This window comes from Telmatherina bonti (assembly GCF_933228915.1).
Source record: "Telmatherina bonti genome assembly, chromosome: 13".
NCBI lineage: Eukaryota > Metazoa > Chordata > Actinopteri > Atheriniformes > Telmatherinidae > Telmatherina > Telmatherina bonti.
The window spans coordinates 7033467-7055898 of NC_136611.1; the positions used below are offsets into that span (position 1 = coordinate 7033467).

Below are 22432 nucleotides of genomic sequence, written 5' to 3' on the forward strand. Positions count from 1 at the left end.
CAGACAGATTAGTTGTTGCTCACTTGAAAGGAGGAAACTGGTATGTTGAGTTATTTATGACTCAAATCCCAGTCCTCACATGGTTATGGCTCAGTTAAGACCAGTGCTGTCCTTTATGGTCAGTTATTTAATCACTTTTGGATGCATCTTTGAAGATATTTTCCAACTGTTGCTAGAAAAACATTGAAATGTTGGGATACAGAAAGACAGAGGAGATTTCTGTCATTAAATATCCATGAAGGCAAGGCGGGTTTATTTGTGTAGCACATTTTATGTCCAAGACAATCCAAAGTACTTCACATAAAAATAATAAAGCGTTGCAGCGTGGTGCAGAGAGCGTCGAAACAAACAAGTCAAATGTTAAAAAGAAAAAAGTGATGTCAGTGTGAGGAATTATCAGTTACTTTGATAAAATGAGGTAAATAAACTAACAGCAGGGTTATAAAGCCAGCGTAAAGATCTGAGGACTTTCTTGGTCTTAGTGAGGTCTGGATCAGCAGCATTCTGGACTAACTGCAGACTGAAGGACTTCTTAGGGAGACCTGCATCACAGTGGTCCAGTCTACTAAAGATTAATGCTGAGTCATCATTCCTTTACTCCTCCAGATGTCTAAGTGATAAAAGGTGATTAACTGTCTTAATGTGATGCTGAAGTTCAGGTCCAAGTCCATCACTACACAGAGATTTTTGGCTTTGTCGTTAGTTTTAAACGTAGTTGTCAGAAGCTGATTTTTAATCTTTTTTCTTTGGCTCTGAAGACTATTATTTCACTTTTGTCTTCCTTTAACTGAGGGAAGTTCTGGTTAACCCAGTTTTTACTTTGACAGATGCATTTTAATGACGCACATGGATGTATAACAGGAAAAACATACATTTTTACTGGTCCCATTATGTTTATAAGTGTAACTTAAGCAATAATTATGATTAATTATGGAAAAATTAATGTGTTAAAAAAAATAAATGCAATTAAATGGATTTTTAAAAAAGTCACAAAAGCCTTGTTTTTTGTTACCTGGTCAGGTAACCATGGTGACTGATGCTGAGCAATCGGTTTCACCAGCTTATCAGTGAGCAAAATTAGATTGGACCAACATTTAAACAAACAATTTACACCATGCTAATTCCTGATGCTGAAACCACAATGTCTTCACATGATGGTTATTAAATAAAAATCATGAAATAAGAAGTCCCCGCCATCTGTAAAGGTAGCGTGTGGAAGAGTTACTGCCATCCAGTGGTAGAGATGGACATAAACTTTACTTCAAAAGCCAAGCTCAGTTGTGATTGGACGGTGGCCATCAGTGGGCAAACTTCTTCCAGAAATAAACAAGTTTTCATCTGTGCGTTGAATCAGTGGCCTCAGATGCAACGATGACAACAGTTAACTAGGTTTGGTGCCTTTGACGGCGCTAATTATCCAAAACTGCTGCACCTTTAGCATCTATAAACGAAGCTGTAGTTTTAAAGCTTGGCCGTTTCTCTGAGTCAGCGATGGCACAAACATGGTACACATCCACACATGTGGATCCATGCTGAGTAAAGACAAATGGTTCTTTCCATTTTCGGTCGGATTTCTTGCACACGTTGTACCTTTGCATTGGTCGGCTCATATGTTGGCATTTACACGAGAAATTCAAAAGAGATTCTTTATGAGAGGCTTTTTGTATGTGCATGACGGCATACATGAAAAAGGAAAGCCTGGATCAAAGTGGATCAGAACCACTTTCAGACTATAAATGTCTACTGGGAGGTTCAGGGTTTTGCCAAAGAGAGAAACCTTAAATTTGCTTTGTCGTCCAATCAGGTGATGAAATCTGGCAAAAATCAGCTAACAATAAGTATCCCAGCTTACAAGTTTTAAACCATCTGAAAACATACCTGCCATCCTCCAAGAAGCTCAGATTTTTGTTTGCCGAAGTAAACGGGCAGCACAGAAAGACAACTCGAGGTTTTATGGCAACCCTGAAGCTCTCTGCTCTTCAAATACACACAGATAAAAACATCTCTTTAAGAATCCATAATGCATGAAGACCTTCATTTTTCCAAAGCAACATCTGCTTCATGAAGTTAGAGTCCATTATGTCACTGTCCTTGACCAGACTAATGGAGGATTTCAGGTAAAAAGTGTAATAAATTAAGTAAATGCATTGATTAATATTCAGAATTGCATTCGGTTTGAGCTGAATGAGCTGCGATGAGCTGAAGAACTGAGCCGCTCTGCAGCTGACTTGTGCAACTACACGCTGCACAAGTCAGAACTCGGATTCTTTTTTACGCCAAGGTCGTCATTTGTAATCCAGATTTAGGTTCTTCACAACAGAGCTGTGGGCCAGATGTCAGCGGGTTAATGTCGCTGAACCTTTAAAATGCTTCCAATCAGTAAAATAACCTACAGCTCCCCAGTACACTGGGGAGCTTCATTTCATCCCGCGCCAAGACTGGGAGCTTCCACCTTCCTAAAATATAAAAATGTGACCTGAACAGCGGCTTTCAGCTTCAAATGAATCCATAAAACCACAACCTGCTTCTTTAATTCATGAATTAAATTTAATAAGAGCCAGAGATCCTCTTTTAAATCAGCAGGAAATTCTAATGAAGATGAACGCTGACGGTCACTCTGCCTGTACTGGTGTCTTTTCCTTCAGATCTGGATTCATTCTTCATGGAGGAGATCAAACATGTAGGAGATTTCCTCCATACTGACATGAAGCATCACACAGTTGCTGCGCATCATGATGACAATCTGCCGTTCCATCAAAACCCAAAGCTTCTCTGCTGCAGGTCAATGTTTCCCTACTGCAACACACCCGATGCGTCAATAGCAGACTTGTGATGAGTTTAACTGAGATCCATTGGATGTGGATGAGGGTGTTGCAGCAGGTAAACATGCAGTACCTTCAGGACAGTGGGCCTTGAGGATCAGAGATGGGAAGAGGAGCTCTGTTGGATGTAGATGTGGTGACTGTGGAGCCGTTGGAGGACAGTGAACTCATCGTCATGGTGGAGATGATGTGAGCTTTGTGACATGGTGCATCATCCTGCTGGAAGTTTCCATCAGAAGATGCTACACTGTGCTCAGCAACAAATCTCTAGCATGCTGCGATGTTTAAACTGCAGAGCTGGAGGAGAAAATCCAGGGTCTTAAACTACTGCTGGATTCAGAACTCACACAAAACGTGACATCTGACCTGAGCATTGGTAGATAATTTGCAGATTATAAGTACTCCAACACGCATGATATGTTTAAAGACACTTAAATGCCCTTTCTGCCTCGTTTTTGTATTTCATAAAAGTCCTCTCGACCACCGTCTGCATGACTAATCACACTGAACTACTTCCATATGATTTGCTGGTCAGATATGTGTGTTAGCATGTTGTTTAACATCTGTAACCTCAAAGTGACCAATCATTTCACCTCATCAGTTTGTTCACTAATCAGAGAGTAGCTGATCTCCATTTGATGAAGAACATCCAGAAGATGTCTTGTAGGACTCTTTCCTCCCATTCCAGCTGAATGACTCCAGGAAATGTTAGGACTATTCGCTGTAGAACTTGAGCAGGAACATAATGAAGAAAACTTCTGGCATAATTTTGTTTCTTTTTTTCCTTTAAGAAAGAAACAAAAAAACTGTAGTAACAGAAAGAAAAGTAGTAGGAGTAAAAGAAAACAAAAAGTAAAAGGAAGTAGTAAAGTAAAAGAAAAAACGTAGTAAAAGAAAGAAATCTGTCTCTTTATCATCTCGAAAAATCTGAAATAAAATAAAGCCAAACTGACACAAAAACTGAAAACTGTATGATTGTCCTGTAGAAGAATGCATCATCTTCCTTCCGTTTGCCTCTGCAGTGAACGTATCGTGATCAGGAACGTGCAGGAAGTCCCCTGCAAATGTTCTAAACATTATTAGCAGCTTTTTCGCTGCACAACGCAAACATGAACGAAACGAGCAGAAAGTAGAAATGGAGAGAATCGCTTGAGACTCGTATCTGTTTGATAAGATTATCCAAACACCACGCAGGAACTGAAGAGATCCAACCTCATGTTAAAGCCGTCTGATGTCTGCAGGCCACGTCGCCATCCAGCACGCCCACATCTGCACGTCACAGTCTCTGGCTCCGTTGTTACAAGTTGTAATACAGACAAAATAAAGTGCAGCCTTACAGGAAACCCTCTGGCCATCCTCTGAGACTCAGTCCACACACACACACACACACACAGCAGAAACTGCAGACAAGCAGAGTTTGCATTTAGCTTAATGACTTCACTTCACAAGGTCCCCGAGGCGCTCTCATCCATCATCATCACCGTGTCCATGCGTCTGTTTTCCAAGCGGTCCTGGAGGGACGGCTTTTACCAGTTATCCTCTAACTTCTCTGTTAGTATGCAGCGGTGACGGCTGCACCTGATGACTCAGCTGCGCACGGGAAAATGTGTACACAGCGTGGTCGGCCCCTTCAGCTTATCAGCTCAGCCTCTTTTAGGCAGCGCTTCAAGAGTTTCAAGTGCAAACAACAGAGCCGGAATACACAAGCATGAGAGGAGTATGGAGAAGCTCTGAACGCTAAACGTTGGTCATAAAAGCAGAAAGAGAGTCTGAGTACCGACGCCAAACTGGAAGCGGGTTCCACAACAGAGGATCTACATCTGAATAAGTCATTAAACTGCATCTCACAGAAGAGAATCATGTCTTCTCATAGAACCGTCACGCTAACGATTGCTGTTAGCGCAGCCACAAAGCTACCATTTCCCTTCTTACCACCAGCATTTCATGTTGTGATGCATCTGTTTGTGGGGAAATAAAACTCATGGCAGCTCAACACCTGTTTCTCCTCACGGAATAAAAAACACATAAGCAAAAAGCGTCTTCGCGGCCGCACACTGAGCCTGTTAGCAGCACATCCACACGGCGGCTTCCGTCTCTCTCGCGGGGGAATGGCCTCAACAATAAAAAGACAAAACAGCAGTTTCTCCATCTGCCAGTGAATCGTTACAATGCATCCATTGTGCTGCTTTTCAAACTGCCGTACTTCAGCTTTAACTGGAGGAATTTGGTTTGTGATTCTTGCCCTAAACGCAGAGATGCTTCAGTGACCCACTCCAAGAGATCTTGGCCCAGATCATTCGCCAATGATCGCTGGAGTGTTTTATGAGGGGGTGATGGGGAGGATGGAGCCGCAGACTTTTGTCAGGCACAGAAGAGAGTCATGTTTTATGCTGGGAAGAGGTTTTGGAGGAAAATCTGTGTTAGTGGGTGCAATAGATGCCCACTCACCCGTGACACCGATGGAGCATCTCCAAGAACAATGTGCTATAAAACCGCTGACGTAAAGAAAGACTCGCAGACATCTGAAGTCCCTTAGAGCCAGTTGATAAGGTCATGGCACTCGTGTAATAAAAAGGCTTTCTGGGGGTGGGGAGGTGAGTGACTTTATGGGAGAGGAAGACTTACCAGTCCATCACAGTTGTTAATGGCAACCGAGGCCCCAGGGACATCTGTGATGTCACCAGTAAAGGTGCAGTCTGTCTTTAGCAGCTCGCGGCGAAGTATCCTCTCTGTCCCGTTGGTGGGCTCCGTCTGGTCGGCGCCATCGCTTGAATAATTAGCCGCGCTGTTGCTGATGTTTCCAAATCCCTGCACCTCGTCGTGCCACTCCACCATCGCACCCGGCGCCACCAGTCTGTTGTTGGGCCGCAGACGGAGGTGGAACTCCTTCCCGAAGGCAGTGATGTTGAAAAACAGTTTCTGCTCAGACTCCGAGGGGAAAACCTCCCTCTTGACGCGCTGCTTATGGGTGGCTGAGAGCAGATGAGACAAGTAGTGTCCGTGGGAGTCGGTGCTGAAGGGTGTGACCAGGCCGTACTCCTTCAGCCGGCTCCTCAGCTGGCCTGGAAGAAACAACAGCGGTTACTTCAAGGAAGAAAGAACAGCACAAAATTCTGAATTATTACTGAGAGAAAAATCCACTCTGCATCACAGTGTGTGCATTACATGACTTGCAAACTGTGGAAACTAATTGAGGAATTTTGGGTATGCGTGTCTATAATTCCACATGAAAAAAAATTCATACATGCACAACTTAAAAAAATGCACAACTATTTTTACACAAATATTTTACCTTCGACCTCAGAAGACTTGAAAAAGGCTTCTGCACATACAAATCGTTCAGTGCATGTGCAGGTATGGCCTGGTATGCACAGGGAAAACGTAAAGATCAGTTCCCAACTGCTCAAGTGGTTTTGAGACCTGATGCCTCCAGTGGCCTCAGAGATTTGTACACACATTGTGTTTAAGATGGAAAGCTGGGTCAGACTTTCCTCATGTCAAACAGGGAAAGACGTCGTCTATGACAGTCCACCCTTTATGATAGGACTGATATGATAGGACAGATAAGATAGATAAACAAGGGGTGTTGGGAGGCAAACATTTTGAATTGGGTCTCACCAAGCTTGGTCCTCGACGGTTACCATCAAGCAGGTTTTCAGAGGTTTCCTGAACACATCACAGCTGACTTAAATGAACAGATACTCTAACAGGATTGTGCAGAACTTGACAAGCTGTTGGGAAGATTAGTTTAATTTGAACCAGATGTGTTGGATCAGGGAAACATCTAAAACCTGCAGGATGGACCACAGTTGGTGGGTCCTGGTGTGGAGGTTTCAGCTCTGTACCTGAAGTTAAGATGTTGAGATCACTTTCGGGGTTCTGAGGATTGAAGGATTTCCAACCATCCATTTGTCTGTCCGTCTGTCTGTCCATCCACCCATCCAACTGTCTACCTGTCTGTCCATTCCTCCATCCAATCCATCAGTCCATTTGCTGTCTATCCATCCGTCTGTCCGTCCGTCCACCTGTCTATTCATCCATCCATCCATGCATCAGTCAGTCCATTTGTCCATTCAATCCATCAGTCAGTTCGTTGTCCGTTCGTCCACCCATCCATCCATCCACCCATCCATCCATCCATCCATCCATCCATCCGTCCACCTTTCTGTCCATTCCTTCATCCAATCCATCAGTTTATTTGTTGTCTGTCCATCTGTCCATCTATCCGTCAACTTGTCTGTCCAATCCATCCATCCATCCATGTGCAATTTGTGCACGTACTCAATAATCAGTCTGAAGAAATCTTTTCCAGCATGAAACTATTAGATTTATGAAGTTAAAAGGTAAAATAAACAGTGTTTAAAATAGGAATGACTATTTTTGTTATTTGTGAAACTGTTGTGTGTGCATAATTTCTACATTTGTTTGTTTGAAAGTACCTAAAATAAAAAATAAATAAAAACCACAGCTTACACACAAACACACACACAGACACACACTCACACACACACACTGCATAAAGTTACTGCACAAAGTTACATAAACACTGGTTGTTATGGTTTGCAAATCAAAGATTGTCGATTTTCTCTCCATAAATTAGCAGATCAACATGGATACTCTATTATACATGGTGAGCATTTTCACTTCCTTGCATAAACAAATGTGAATTACAGCATGTTCAAGTAAATTTGGGAACGGTAAGAGTGCAGCATTTCATTTCATTAGGACCAAAATCATCTTTAATCTGTCATTAAAACAAACAAAACAAAAGTATGTGTTGTTGGAAAACCAATTATTTAACGGTCTAACAGTGGTGAGTAGTGATGTGTGTTCATACACAAGAACAGATCAACATTATGATGATCTCTATCCAAGCTTTCCTCACACACCCGACAGAAAAACACTTCGTCACTAGGCAACGGTCAAGACAGCTTCAGACACTATGTTCACGTTGACCTAATAGTACCACTAAACTGTCAATAAACAGGCTTTTAAGGACTGAGTGTTGATCGAGTAAGTCTGCACAACCTCCATCGCAGCTATGTGAATCTCATTAAAGCTGATTGTAATTAATCATCGCTGTGCTTTCAGACTTGACTGCAGGATATAAAAGGAGGGCATTTCCAATAACAGCACAGGGATAAATGTTAGCTGGTGTTGTTGCACCGGTCCTGTCTGCAACATGTAATCTGACATCCGCACAGAAGTGTGAGCGTGCGACTCCACGCAGGCTGGTCAGTCATCAGCATACGGTCACCACGGCTTTTCATTAACCCCCGTGTGGCGTGTAGAAGGAAGTGTGTGGGCCTTTAAAGGAAAATTCCATCCAGGCTGGCTTTGCTTTTCCAACTGACTGATGGCAGCTACATCTACACTTCTGGTTGGAAAACATGTCACATGAATATTGAAACCTTGTAATTTATCTTGTATGTTTTGAAAAGAAGACATTCCAACAGGTGTCGATGGTGCAACACAAATTATACGTCTGAGGAAACGGTGACGGCGTGCCTCACAAATCAGTGTGCTCACTCTGGACATGTTATCCAAAAGAAAAACATCCATTTCACCCACTTTTCAAGAAAGCCTGCAGCCATGGTGCAGCATGCAGATGATGGTGGTGGTGCCGTTAAAAACGCTGGAATATGCGGCTTCATCAGGATGACTGACAGGTTGCTCACATAAAGAAGCAGACGGGATTCCCAACCAAAGCAAACCTTCTGTGTGAAGCTGTAAAATATGCAAAAAAATTACATCTAACAAACGATGTAATTCTCTACAGTATGAAACCAGTTTCCCCACAGATTCACCATCAGCAATAAGGCTGCTGCAAAAAAATACAGTGCCGTTGGGTCTCTGGTGATTCCAAGAATTAATGGAGTTCATTTGTGTGTATTTCAAGCTTCTATTTCTCAATCCTCAGGAGGGACAAGTCTTATCCTAAAAGCCAGTTTTCCTTCTCACAGGAAAAAAAAAGGAGAGATTTCTGAACATTGCGCTGCTTCTGTCTTTCAGCTGCATTTTGTATCTGAACCTAAATGTAAGTTTCATCATCTCCCAAAAACAAATTAATGTCCAATAAGAGCCCATTTCCTCAGCATGTCTGATGAAAGTGTGCACATTTAGCATGTACACTCATGCAGCCCTAAACAGGCTGGGTGATAGAAATCATATTGATTATTTAACAGGAGAGACAGTACAGCTTGTCTCATATAGTTTCTGATGTGTCTTAACAGGGCCGGCCATCTACGGGCCTCTAGAGCCCTGGAGTGTTATATTCATTCATGTTATTCATTTTGTTTTATTGTTTTAATCCTTTATTCCTTCTATGACCTATTGACCATTTATTTATTGTTTTATTTGTCTTTTAACCGGTTTATGCTGTTGTTATTTTGGCTGATTGTGTACAGCACTTTGTTTCAACTCTTGTTGTTTTAAAGGGCTTTATATATAAAGTTGAGTTGACTTGTTAGGAGTTTCTCTGCTGTAACACACCTAACACTTATCAGACTTTGACATCAAACTCTGTTTAGCCATAGATTAGAGTCAGGTGTGTTGCAGGAGGGAAACAGTTGCAGAACTGCAGCTCTTTCGAACTGAAGGTGGCTGTCTGCACTGGAATTATACTTAGAGAACCTCAAGTTTCTTGTTTTTTATTCCTTGACGATAACATGTCATGGCTGTTCCGCTTCGCTCCGGGTCTGATTGCAATCCATCGCATCATTCATCACATCCCTGGATGGAAGGAGATTACAAAGGATTGTAATCCTGAATGAAAACGTCTAAAAGGGACTTTCTGACGGTTTAATTTAATAAGCAACAGTAGTGAGCAACTCTGAAGGGTAAACACGGATCGACAGCTTCCTCTGAAAGATCCTTCACCTGCTCCTCGAGGTATCCTGCAGGTTTTAGATGTTTCCTTGATGCAACACACCTGATTCAGACTCAGATTAATTACCCATTGATTTGTATCATCTGTGTTGCAGCAGGGAAACTTCTAAAACCTGTAGCTCTCGAGGACCTCTTCTTTAGGCAATCTAAGTCAGAGAATGTTAAAGGAGAAAACACAACTGAGTAAATAAAAACCGGATGTGTGTGCCGGAGCATGCAAACATTAAGTTTCATTTCACACACATTTCATAATATCCCGACAGGTAACAGAGTATTTTCCATGTTATTATTAATAACATGACACCTAAACTGAGTTTAATTGGCCCAACTGGTTGACTTACATAAACCTGTAAAATGCCCATCATTAAAATAAAAAGACGAGGTTTTGAAAGCTTTGTATGAATTTAGTAACAGTAGGATAAACAACCGAAAGCAAAAGCTGGAATTTATGATATAAATGGCGATTTATTAGTTTATTTGGCTAAATTTGTGTGCAAACTCAGCTTCTCATTTTAATTCTTGAATCTGAACCTACTTTGACTAATTACTTTTTAACCTGGTGATGCCTTCAGGATGAGTTGGGAAAAAAGCAACAAGCCCTTCGATCATTTGTCCAGCCAACTGTCCAGCTTGTCTCGTCCATTTCTAAATTTTGGGCTCCTGTCTTCCAAAACCTCCTTAGCTTCGTTTTATCGCTCACCAGAGCAAAAGCTCGAACGAGTCCCTTCTGCATAGCTGCTGCAGAGGAAACAAATGGAAAAGAAGGTTTGTTGCTCAGTAAACAGCGGACCATTAACTGCCCCCACAAGCTGGTGCTTTAAAATCCATTAGTGAAATTAAAAAAAGAGAAATTTCTTCCTCAAACCTACAATATAAGGTGCATTTTTCACTCATGTTGCATAACTCATCCATCCATCATGACAACACTTCAGCAATCACCTGATGCATCGCCTCACTTTTAAACCTTTTAAGCTGAACGAAGAGAAACTTTTATTTTAACAACCACCTGACAAATAGAGTGATAACTATTGTTTTATAGGAGCCATAAACATTAAAAAAAAACCTTTTAACTGCACTTTCAGCAGATGGTTGAAGTGCACGACGGAAAGTCAAGTAGCACAGAAAAGCAAAGGCAATCATGGCTGCGACAAACTTTTCTATACGTAGGCGAGGAAGCAGGCAGCACTTCAGCTGGAAGCGTGCTGATGGTTCCCCCTCCCCAACACACCAAGCTGCCCTCAGAAAGCCAACATGGCCTGCATGATCTTGACCAACCGCTGCCCAACGGCACCACAATGTTTGATCACCATTAAGGCTTAAAGGTTACTTTCCCAACTTTTCCGACACGTCAGCACATCCGTAAATGTTCCCAAGCGATGACGAGCTCTGCTCCTTGTTCTGTTTGTGAAAAGATTGATTTTAGATGTTGCTTGTTGTTACTAATAAGCAGGCAAGATTATTCCTTTTTATTGGGCTAAAAGAAAACTGCCAGACTGGATTAAAGGTAGCTGCTTCAACCATTAAGAAGAAGACTGAAATGGTTATGTGCTGCTAAACAAAACACCTTAACTTCACTGAAAACCAGATCATAACAGCTTAATTTAACTAGAATGAGTAAAGCAAGGTCTGATGAGGAACTGTGCAAAAGCAGAACTAGACAGAAGAACCTGAGCAGATTCACAGATGAGTTAATAGAAGCTGAACGATGATTAACTTTTCTATCAATGTTCAGAGTCATGAGAAATAACTGATGACCCTCAAAAGGTGCATTTCCATTACACATTGAATTGTGCAAAAACTACATATTGCAATAAAAAAATAAAAATAAAAAACCTTAACAGAAACACCTACATTTAGAAAAAGTGTCAAACATCACTAATACGTTTTTACGCTCTCTTAAAGTGGAACTATTATGTGCATTTTGGGCTAATTTATTTTTATTTCTGAGCCCAGAAGGGCTGGGATTGATTGAGTTATTGTGACAAATCACTTTATTTACTTCAGACCGACCCTCTCCGTAGGCTGTCAGATCAGCCTGTGGGCAAAACGAGTGGATTGAGACTCTTCCGCATTAAGCCCCGCCTCCCGCCACTGCACTACATCGGGAGCGCGCACCGTACCTGCTTTCGCCGTCATTGTAACATCTCATAAACAGAAGGATTAGGCTCATATGAACTCAATAAAAAAAAACAAAATACAATGTCAGCACATAGCATCCAGCCCTACATGTTGGAACCTGAATCAGAGCCTGAAAACGAAGTGGAAAACAGCAACCCACAGCAACGAATGCAGCAGGATGTCTCTCTTTGGTAAACTCACCAGCCATCGTTGGAAATAACTTTATCCCACGTTTTCCACCCGCCTGATGTATTTGTACATGCCCTTGTTAACCAGTAGAAGGTAACCAATCACCGAACCTTATCCCCCGGGACGTCACAAGGATTTCCAAGTAGAAAAAACTCTCTAAAGCGTCACCATGGAAACTGAACGGAGAGAGTGCTGGAACTCAAACTCAAACTCAAACATGCGTTCAGGTGATAAAAAACAGTGTCGTTCACATGTCTGATGAGGATTCAACACTGTAACACTGTAGAAAGCTCAGAAAACTCCAAAACCATAATAGCACCCCTTTAAGGCGTTTTTTTTTTTCCAAACATTTCAATATAGAAATATTTCGCAAGTGTAAGGAAAACACTTTTTTGGCATTTACGTGTCCCCAGACTTAACATGGGGGTCATGACCCAGTAAAGACGGTGCAGTGTGGAATAAAAAAACAACACATTTCTAAGTTTTAGAAAAGAAAATGAGGGAGAAAAGCGATGAAAAACCATTTCTCCGCAACAAGTAGAAAACCCCAAAATAACGCTACGTGGCTACCTTGCATTGGCCGCAATTACAGGAAAATCTCATTCATTGGATGAAATTTTGTGAGAACTGAGGCGTTTGTTGTTTATTGAAACTTACAAATATCGCTTTTATTTTGCAAAAAATGGTTTTGTAAACACAGCTAAAAATGTGTAAAACCACAATATCAAGATAAAAACTGCTGATGGAAACGTCGACGTTTTGAAAAACTTCTCAAACATCACTAAAAGGTTTATACGATCTCATGAGGAGGTTTTAGATGCGTCGATATAGAAGTGTACTGCAAAAGTCTAATAGAAAGACTGGTTTTGCATCACGTGATGTAGGCGGTCATGTGACCGGTTCATTTCAAGTAAAGATGCAAAGAGGAAGAGACGGATATTTTGTTTTTACAAATAGAAAAATAGAACCTCCATTCTTGACAGCAAACAGCAGTGAAATAAGTTTTACAGGAAACTTGGAAGGAGAATGAAGGAGAAGACCCGTATTTCTCATAGTCATGCTCTGCAGACCAAACATCGCTCAATGGAAACACCCGCAAACCACAACTGTATGAACATTTTGAAATATGACTTATTTTATGCAAAACTTTAATGGAAACTTTTCCTGTCTCCATGGAAACAAGCAGGACTTTCATTTAATTTCAAAGTGTCATGGGAGTACATATTGCCTGGGGTTTTTCTTTTTTTCTTTTGGAATAAAACTTTTGACCACTAAACAGCAAACGTACGACACGAGGCCAGAAAGGAGGTAAAACTAATTAATTCACTCTGAGCTGCAGGTTTTCAGTTCCAGATCAGCTGCTGTGAGTCGGTCCAACCAACTCTGAGCATCTTTACCTATTGGTAAAGACGTCTCTACGGGGTTGGATTGGTTTCTTTTGCCCTTTTACTTGTTGTGTTTTCCTTTTCAGAGTGGTGGGTGGAGCTCATCAGGCCAACGAGGAGCACCTGGCCAGTCCTCCTTATGTGCCTGATGACCCCCATTCCTTCCTCCCTTCCTCCTCCCCCTCTCCTTTTGGTTTTGTTGCCACATTGTGTTGTATAATAGATAATGTTGTCTTTTTGGTCATAACTCTTCCGCTTAACTCTTCTTTGTCATGGCTTTTGAAAGGGGTCATAAAACTATAGATGTGACCTACAGAAAATAATCCTGATACCTGGATTCACCATGGCAACCAATAAGGAAAAGCTAGTTATTTTACCCGATTACAGCGAAAGGTTCTTCTTGGAGCCTACGGGTAATATGAAGAGGTATGTTGTAAAGGAGGAAACGTTGCAGCTGCTGCTGAGGAGACAGAAGCATCGTGGGAGAAAAATGTTGCCTGAAAATCTTTTCCAAACCCTAACTGCCAGGAGAATTACACCATGATTAGACATTTTTACGTCCATTTTACACTTGTTGATCTCTACAATAATTATTCAGCAAGAAATATCCAACAGATGCTGTTTGACCTCATGCAATATATGTCCTCTCATCTAATATCCTGATTTTCTGTAGCTACACATACAGACTGATCTTGACAGGTGGAGTATATGAAGTCTGCTGGGATCCACAGAAGCCGACAGCAGATCTGCACCCATCATCACACATGCATGGAATTGTGATTTCAGACATTTGTGTGAACTCTCCTCACAGCTTGACATATCTTCACAACGTTATAAGGAAAGGAGGTGCCGTTTACTTAAGGACCTGTTCATAAAGTACTGCATAGCAAAGACTACAGTTCGACATCTTCTCAACGTCCAGCCTGGTACGTTGGACACATACGGCTAGACATCTTCTCAACGCCCAGCCTGGTACGTTGGACACATACGGCTAGACATCTTCTCAACGCCCAGCCTGGTACGTCGGACACATACGGCTAGACATCTTCTCAACGTCCAGCCTGGTACGTCGGACACATACGGCTAGACATCTTCTCAACGTCCAGCCTGGTACGTTGGACACATACGGCTAGACATCTTCTCAACGTCCAGCCTGGTACGTCGGACACATACGGCTAGACATCTTCTCAACGTCCAGCCTGGTACGTTGGACACATACAGCTAGACATCTTCTCAACGTCCAGCCTGTTACGTCGGACACATACGGCTAGACATCTTCTCAACGTCCAGCCTGGTACGTCGGACACATACGGCTAGACATCTTCTCAACGTCCAGCCTGGTACGTCGGACACATACGGCTAGACATCTTCTCAACGTCCAGCCTGGTACGTCGGACACATACGGCTAGACATCTTCTCAACGTCCAGCCTGGTACGTCGGACACATACGGCTAGACATCTTCTCAACGTCCAGCCTGGTACGTTGGACACGTACAGCTAGACATCTTCTCAACGTCCAGCCTGGTACGTTGGACACGTACAGCTAGACATCTTCTCAACGTCCAGCCTGGTACGTTGGACACATACGGCTAGACATCTTCTCAACGTCCAGCCTGGTACGTTGGACACATACGGCTAGACATCTTCTCAACGTCCAGCCTGGTACGTTGGACACGTACGGCTAGACATCTTCTCAACGTCCAGCCTGGTACGTTGGACACATACGGCTAGACATCTTCTCAACGCCCAGCCTGGTACGTTGGACACATACAGCTAGACATCTTCTCAACGTCCAGCCTGGTACGTTGGAAACATACGGCTAGACATCTTCTCAACGTCCAGCCTGGTACGTTGGACACATACGGCTAGACATCTTCTCAACGTCCAGCCTGGTACGTTGGACACATACGGCTAGACATCTTCTCAACGTCCAGCCTGGTACGTTGGACACATACGGCTAGACATCTTCTCAACGTCCAGCCTGGTACGTTGGACACGTACAGCTAGACATCTTCTCAACGTCCAGCCTGGTACGTTGGACACATACGGCTAGACATCTTCTCAACGTCCAGCCTGGTACGTTGGACACATACGGCTAGACATCTTCTCAACGTCCAGCCTGTTACGTCGGACACATACGGCTAGACATCTTCTCAACGTCCAGCCTGGTACGTCGGACACATACGGCTAGACATCTTCTCAACGTCCAGCCTGGTACGTCGGACACATACGGCTAGACATCTTCTCAACGTCCAGCCTGGTACATTGGACACATACGGTTTGACATCTTCTCAACGTCCAGCCTGGTACGTTGGACACATACGGCTAGACATCTTCTCAACGTCCAGCCTGGTACGTTGGACACATACGGCTAGACATCTTCTCAACGTCCAGCCCGGTACGTTGGACACATACGGCTAGACATCTTCTCAACGTCCAGCCTGGTACGTTGGACACATACGGCTAGACATCTTCTCAACGTCCAGCCTGGTACGTTGGACACATACGGCTAGACATCTTCTCAACGTCCAGCCTGGTACGTTGGACACATACGGCTAGACATCTTCTCAACGTCCAGCCTGTTACGTCGGACACATACGGCTAGACATCTTCTCAACGTCCAGCCTGGTACGTCGGACACATACGGCTAGACATCTTCTCAACGTCCAGCCTGGTACGTTGGACACATACGGCTAGACATCTTCTCAACGTCCAGCCTGGTACATTGGACACATACGGTTTGACATCTTCTCAACGTCCAGCCTGGTACGTTGGACACATACGGCTAGACATCTTCTCAACGTCCAGCCTGGTACGTTGGACACATACGGCTAGACATCTTCTCAACGTCCAGCCTGGTACGTTGGACACATACAGCTAGACATCTTCTCAACGTCCAGCCTGGTACGTTGGACACATACAGCTAGACATCTTCTCAACGTCCAGCCTGGTACGTTGGACACATACAGTTCTACAATGCACAATAATAAAAAAAAATCAGTGCTGTGGATGAGATATTAATCAGGAAATAACACGTCTGAGTTCTGAAATGTCTTCTCTACGTATACCGCCATCTCGTCATTCAGCTTCAAAACACCTGGAATCACATTGCTATGACAACCATGTCTGACAGCTGCTTTAGCTGGGAGGAGACAGGTAGAAACTCAGGGTTTCTTTACACTGAACCTGGCAGTGAGGGGGTTCACATGGAGTCTGTTACCATGGCAACAGAACCAAGACTTGATTGGGACGTAAAACCCAGAGTTTCCCCCAACTCAGCTTCAACATCCTCAGAGTTTCTGACGATGTTGTGCTCAGAGATTCAGTCCCATGGCGATTAGGCGGACATCTCTTTTACCAGCAGAGTCCCTGCTTTCATGTGACTCCTTGTTTGTGGAGAAATTAGCAGAAGTTAACGTGTTCTTGTGGTTCTCTGACATTTCCTTTTTATTACTTGGGGTTTGAAAGGCTTTCTGTTTGCAGAACAATGCTTGGTAGAAGCTTCTAGCCAAGCTTCTCCTTGTGATCGTGGTATGCTACATGTTAGCACTGCTGCTACGTAAAGAGTGCAAAGATCCTCTGTAGGGAACATATCGTCTCGTGTCGGCCCCTGTTCAGGCAGCTCTGGGCAAGGAAAGGTTAAAATTCATGAGTGAACATGAAACCTTTTCTTGTGGAAAGAGGCTGACTTGAAACATGACTCATGCAACAGCGTTCTTTTGTCCTCAGACCAGCTTTGATCCGGTAGATCGTGACTCATCTGGTTATAACAAACCTTCAAACATCTTTGATGATGAAACTATCAAGTTTTATACTATTTTGATCAAAGATTACACAGATAAGACAGAACTTAGTCACATTTCCTACGGCACAGAGTGTGTAGAAACGAGGAGACTTAATGTGTAAAACCACGGGTGGTCACTAGGTGGCGCTCCCAAATATCTTTAGCTCCAGAAGACATGAAAAAGAATCACTGTTTCATAATGAAGTCAATAACTTTTACCATTAATGCCACTGACTGGACTTATACAGCTGTGGTTGTTAAGGAAAATGCCAAATATCGATCAATTTTAAACTTATTCAGTTAGCTTTCAACAGTTTATCTCTGCTTCTCACCACTTGTTGTTTGCTACTTTTGGTTTCAGAAAAATCTAATTCCTAAAGCTAAAAGATGTCAAACCACTGCCGCTAACCACTGTCACATTAACACATTAAGTCTTTTTAAAAAAGGATCTAAAAAAGGGATGAAGAATCTAATGCATAAAGCAGCTCAGATAATAATCTAATTTATTTGTATTTATAAGCACTACCTTTTAATTTAATTCCATTTATTAGCTTGATTAGTGTAAAATGCCAACACCGCTCTGCAGATATAAAACAGTCATTTTCCCCCAAAAAGGTCATTTTTTTAATAAATGAGCTGAAAACGTGGCTTCTCTCAGCATGGTTTCCGGTAAGTCCTTAAGGTTTTCCTACACAAGTCAAAAAATATAAATCTATTTCTACAACAGATGAACTGAGGAATAAAAACAGGCCCAATGAGATCTGATATGTGCTTCATGCATCTACTGTTTACTAAAGCTTCACCAGAAATGGTCGTAGCTGTCAAGAAGCCATTCTTAAGGAAGGAAACGGGGTGAAAAGGGCGAAGTGTGTTAAATTACACAATAAGTGGACTGAAACTGGGTGGCAGCGGGTCAGATGAAGGGATGAATGAGGTAAAACGCCGACATTACTGAAGCAGTGAGGGATTGCTTTGACAAATAACGCAATAAAAAGAAGCCAAAATCCAAAAAGAGAGCTTTGGAAAGTCCTTAAAGGTAGAGTATGTAAGATTTTCAATATTTTCAAAATAAATTAACTAATAAAATAACTACAATCATAATTAAAAAAGTTTTTTAAACATGTAGGTTCCAGTCTGTCCATATTTGATGCGTTATTAAATTACAAGCTTAATTAATGACAAATGACAAAAAGCACCTTTTTTTTACTGGTAGGCAAACATTTAAGAAGGGTCTTTGTTATTAATTAGACTTGTAATCTAATAACACATCAAATATGGACAGACTGGAACCTACATGTTTTAAAAAAAACTATCTAATTATGATTGTAGTTATTTTTTTTAGTCAATTTATTTTGAAAATATTGAAAATCTTACATACTCCACCTTTAAAGAATGTGGAAAATCATTTCTGAAGAGTTTAAGATAGATAATGTAAGAGGGGTCCGGGTGTCTTATTGACTTTGCACATGTTGGTGTATGAGGAGAAGCTCCAGGCTTTTGGACAATCAGGTGTAGGTGTAAAAGTGTAAAGAAAATAAACAAGAGAAGACCTTTTAACCCTGAAAAACAGCCTGATCTGGTCCTGAAATGTGTTTCTTTTCTTATATTTGTGCAGAAAAGGACATTCTTTATGTGTCCTGTACAGAAAATAGGGGTAAAAAAAAACATTTTATAACTTTCAGAATGTCTTTTTTCCACATGTGAAAAATAGAATCTGATTCAATTCAATAAATAAAAGTTTTTTTTTAAAAAAAGTTTGTGTGACTGGAGGAGTCCAGAGACTTCTGCTGAGGTGAAAAGTTAAGAGGAAACCACATCAGATGGGTGAAGTAGCAGCTTTACAAGGCTGATAATAGCCACGTTGAGCCAACAGTGGCAGACTGCTTCCAGCCAGCCAGAAACCCTAAAACCACAGCCAACTGTCGCCGTGCTGCGCCTGGAGGTGTGCAGAAGATAACTGCCTGCATAAAACGGATCCTACGTGGACGCTGCTGCAGCTCACTTGTTTCTTAACCTCACAATGGAGAACAGATGTGCAGGATTCAGAGGTGGAATTCTCTTTCCTGTATAACAAAGCCCTTCAAGCAGTAACACAAGCGTGCATGTGCGTGTGTGTGTGCTGGAGGAGTCTGTGTGAGGCAGCCAGGGGAGGGGAGGGGAGGGGAGTATCTTACATACAAACTCCCCTCCCACTTTGATCTCAGTGCAGCAAGTTGTCCTCATGACTGGAGGAGAAAACTCTCCAGCCTTCACACAACTTACATGTAATCATTCCCCAGATGCAGAGAAACGAAGCAGGACTTACCCTCTCTGTCTACTTCATCAGCCTGGAAGAGAAGAGAAGGAGGAAAGCTTGTTAGACTCGGTCAGAGAGGAGGACATAGTGATCAGAGATGTCCAGCAGCAGCTCCACCGCCCTGCCTGCAGCTTGCTGAACTTCCAGCCAACAGATGAAAACGTGCCTGTGCTTCAGGTTGCAGCCTGAGCAGCCCACGCAGCGTGTTTACAGCCACTTTTCCACCTTAACAGCCGCGCATGAACGCGCTTTGCTTCAACAGCATAAACACACACACACACACACTCTCACACACACTTACCTTGTCAGCTGAAGTCAGTGCAAATCCTACAAGTAGTAAAGCTAGTGACAAGACAGCCATCACGAGTCTCAGAGGTGATGAAGAGGAACTTTATCCCTGCGTGGAAAGCAGAAGAGGTGTACGCAAGCGCGCGCCGGCTCATTCAAACCTGCAGCGGAACCTGCAGCTGCTTTAAAAGCCAGATGTGTTGGAAGGCAGCAGAAAGTTGCTCAAGTTTAATAAAAAGCAGAGAGAGAGGCGGGCTGCGGCGCTTTGTCAGTGTTCACTTCAGTTTCCAGAAAGTTTGTGGAAGTTTGGAGCAGGACACCCCCCCCCCCCTCCGCTGGCCGGACAGAGCTGCAATGCAAACCTGGCTCTGGGCTCCCAGGGCTAATAAACTACAGGACCAGCCCTGCGTGACGTCAGCCTGCCCTCTGCGCGCGCCCCAACACATGACAGGGGCAGAGGAGGAGGAGGAGGAAGAGCCCACACACCCCTAGAAGAAAAGACGCAAAGTCATCAGAGCAGCAGATGATTGGTTGATAATGACTGGCGACGTGATGACGTCACTCAGTCAACAAACAACAACAACAACAGCGCGTGCTGAAGTTTGTTTGTTTGTTTATTCATCTTGAGGTGTGGCGGGAAGTAGATCACACATGAAAGAGGCTGTAATAATTCTACTGGTATGAAGAAAACAGCTGCTGGTCTGTCAGTCTTTATTTATAAAACACTTTTCATAATTAAATAAATAAAAAGCAAAACAAGGACAAAAAGAACACAATATTACTCTTCAAATCCCCTTAAAACAAAAGTCCATAAAACCCAAACATACCCGACATAGCAAAACTATTCAATTACGTCCCAGTCCCATTAACTGTGTCAGGAAGCTAAAAACAAACAAACAACAACAAAAAACTGGAAACTAAAAGATTTTAAGACTAAATACAAATGTAAGAGAATAAAAAACATTAAAAATAAAAATAAAGATGTAGTAAGAAGCAATAAAAGACAAATAAAAACATTAAAATAAGATTACAAATTTAAGAGAACAAAAATATCTGATATAAAAGTTCACATGTAGTAAAATAAGAAAACTTCAAACCAAAAGATTCTATGATAGATCAGTAAAACACAATGACAAGGCAGGTGTGGCATCTGAATGACGCGTGTCAGCGTACCTGGTTGAGTCGACATGTCAGGTCCTGCATTCACCTGGAAAGAAAGTAGGGCATGGAGGTTCTGGTGCCGGTGCACACCTGTAAGGTGGTGCATTTTTTATTATGACTCTTTCTTTTCTTTATAATCCACAAATGAATGTGGTTCCTGTCATTTTCCCTCCAGTTCTTTTTTTTTCTTTTTTTTTTCTGCAAATGTGTTGGCATGAAGAGTCTTCCACATCTTGTTTGTGTTTTGTTTCTTATTTTGCCCTTTTATCTACTTTAAATGCACCACATAAAAAAAACATGAATTTCTAACTCAAAGTAAACTTCAAACTTTGACACAAAAACAGTGTCAAAGTTTGAAATCAATGGATAAATTTTATATAATTAAAAACTATGTTTTTATTGTTGTTTAATCATGAAATAAATAAATTAAAATAAAAATAAAAGTAAATAAAATTATAAAATTCATTTATTAGAACAACTTTTATGTGTATATTTGCTCAAAATGAGCTATTTGCTTCTGTTTGTATCCATCTTTCCAAACCTGCCACCATTTTTACTACGGTGTCTCTAAATGGACAAACAAGTCTGAAGGTGAGGTGAGAATCCTCTGGGATAAAAAGAACCATAGAAGAAGAAAGAATACATGAATACAATGCTGAAGTACTTACTGCATCCAATCACAGATAAAAACTTTTTAATGTCTGAAAGAATTTTGGCCACTGATGGCCACCATACATTCACACTTTAAACGTTTGACATGAAATAAATTTTCTATATTTATTTTCACCACTAGATGTCACTAATTCATACAAACTTTACCTTGAACATAAGTTTTTAGTTATTTCTCTTCACAGACTTATTTTACTAAACTTGTATGAATTATTTTATGTTTTTCATGTCTGCATTGTTTGTTCAATAAATACGTAAATGTTATTTTAAAATAACGTACCTTTTTTTAAAATGAAAATGTCTTAAAGTGACACCAACTTGTGAAATTATCTCTGACACCAGCAGTAATCTTTATGTAAAAAGTAAAAAATGATTAAAAAAAAAAAAAAAAGAAAGAAGCTAATTTCATGAGTCTCAATGTGAGTTAATAAAAATTCCAGCAGGATAAAATTCCTTTTTCCTTTTCCAGGGTTTAATCAGCCAACCACTGACTCATAAAACGCAGTCTCAGCAGTTGTGTTTCGTAACACATCTGGGTCCAGAGATACGTTTTAATCCCTCAGTGCAGCTGCGATCAAAGCAAGCAAAATGAACCCAAACCAAGCTGAAGGCACGAGGATCAATGACACAAACCAGCTAATCAGGACCTCCGCAAATTTCTCATGATAATTCAAACGTAAATTTATATGTTTTTCCTGTGGATGATTGAGCTTTTCCTCTTTTTCCTGAAGCCTCTTTGTAAATTCAACATTTTTCTTGATCAAAGTCAGTCTGTCGTCATTTGTCACACTCCTTTCAGGTGATCTACAGCAGCAGAAACATTTCATGAAAC

The 22432-nt window shown here is 41.8% G+C and overlaps 1 protein-coding gene across 1 annotated transcript in view; it reads right to left on the reverse strand.

The window, feature by feature from the left end:
• Nucleotides 1-19843, reverse strand: part of adamts3 (ADAM metallopeptidase with thrombospondin type 1 motif, 3) — a gene marked incomplete at its 5' end in the record, with an annotated part of 230994 nt that extends 211151 nt beyond the window's left edge. The window contains 3 exons of the mRNA XM_079251468.1: nucleotides 5448-5884; nucleotides 19492-19513; nucleotides 19784-19843. Coding sequence (XP_079107594.1) covers nucleotides 5448-5884; nucleotides 19492-19513; nucleotides 19784-19843 — 519 coding nt within the window. The remainder of the gene's footprint in view (nucleotides 1-5447; nucleotides 5885-19491; nucleotides 19514-19783) is intronic.
• Between the last annotated feature and the right edge of the window lie 2589 nt (nucleotides 19844-22432).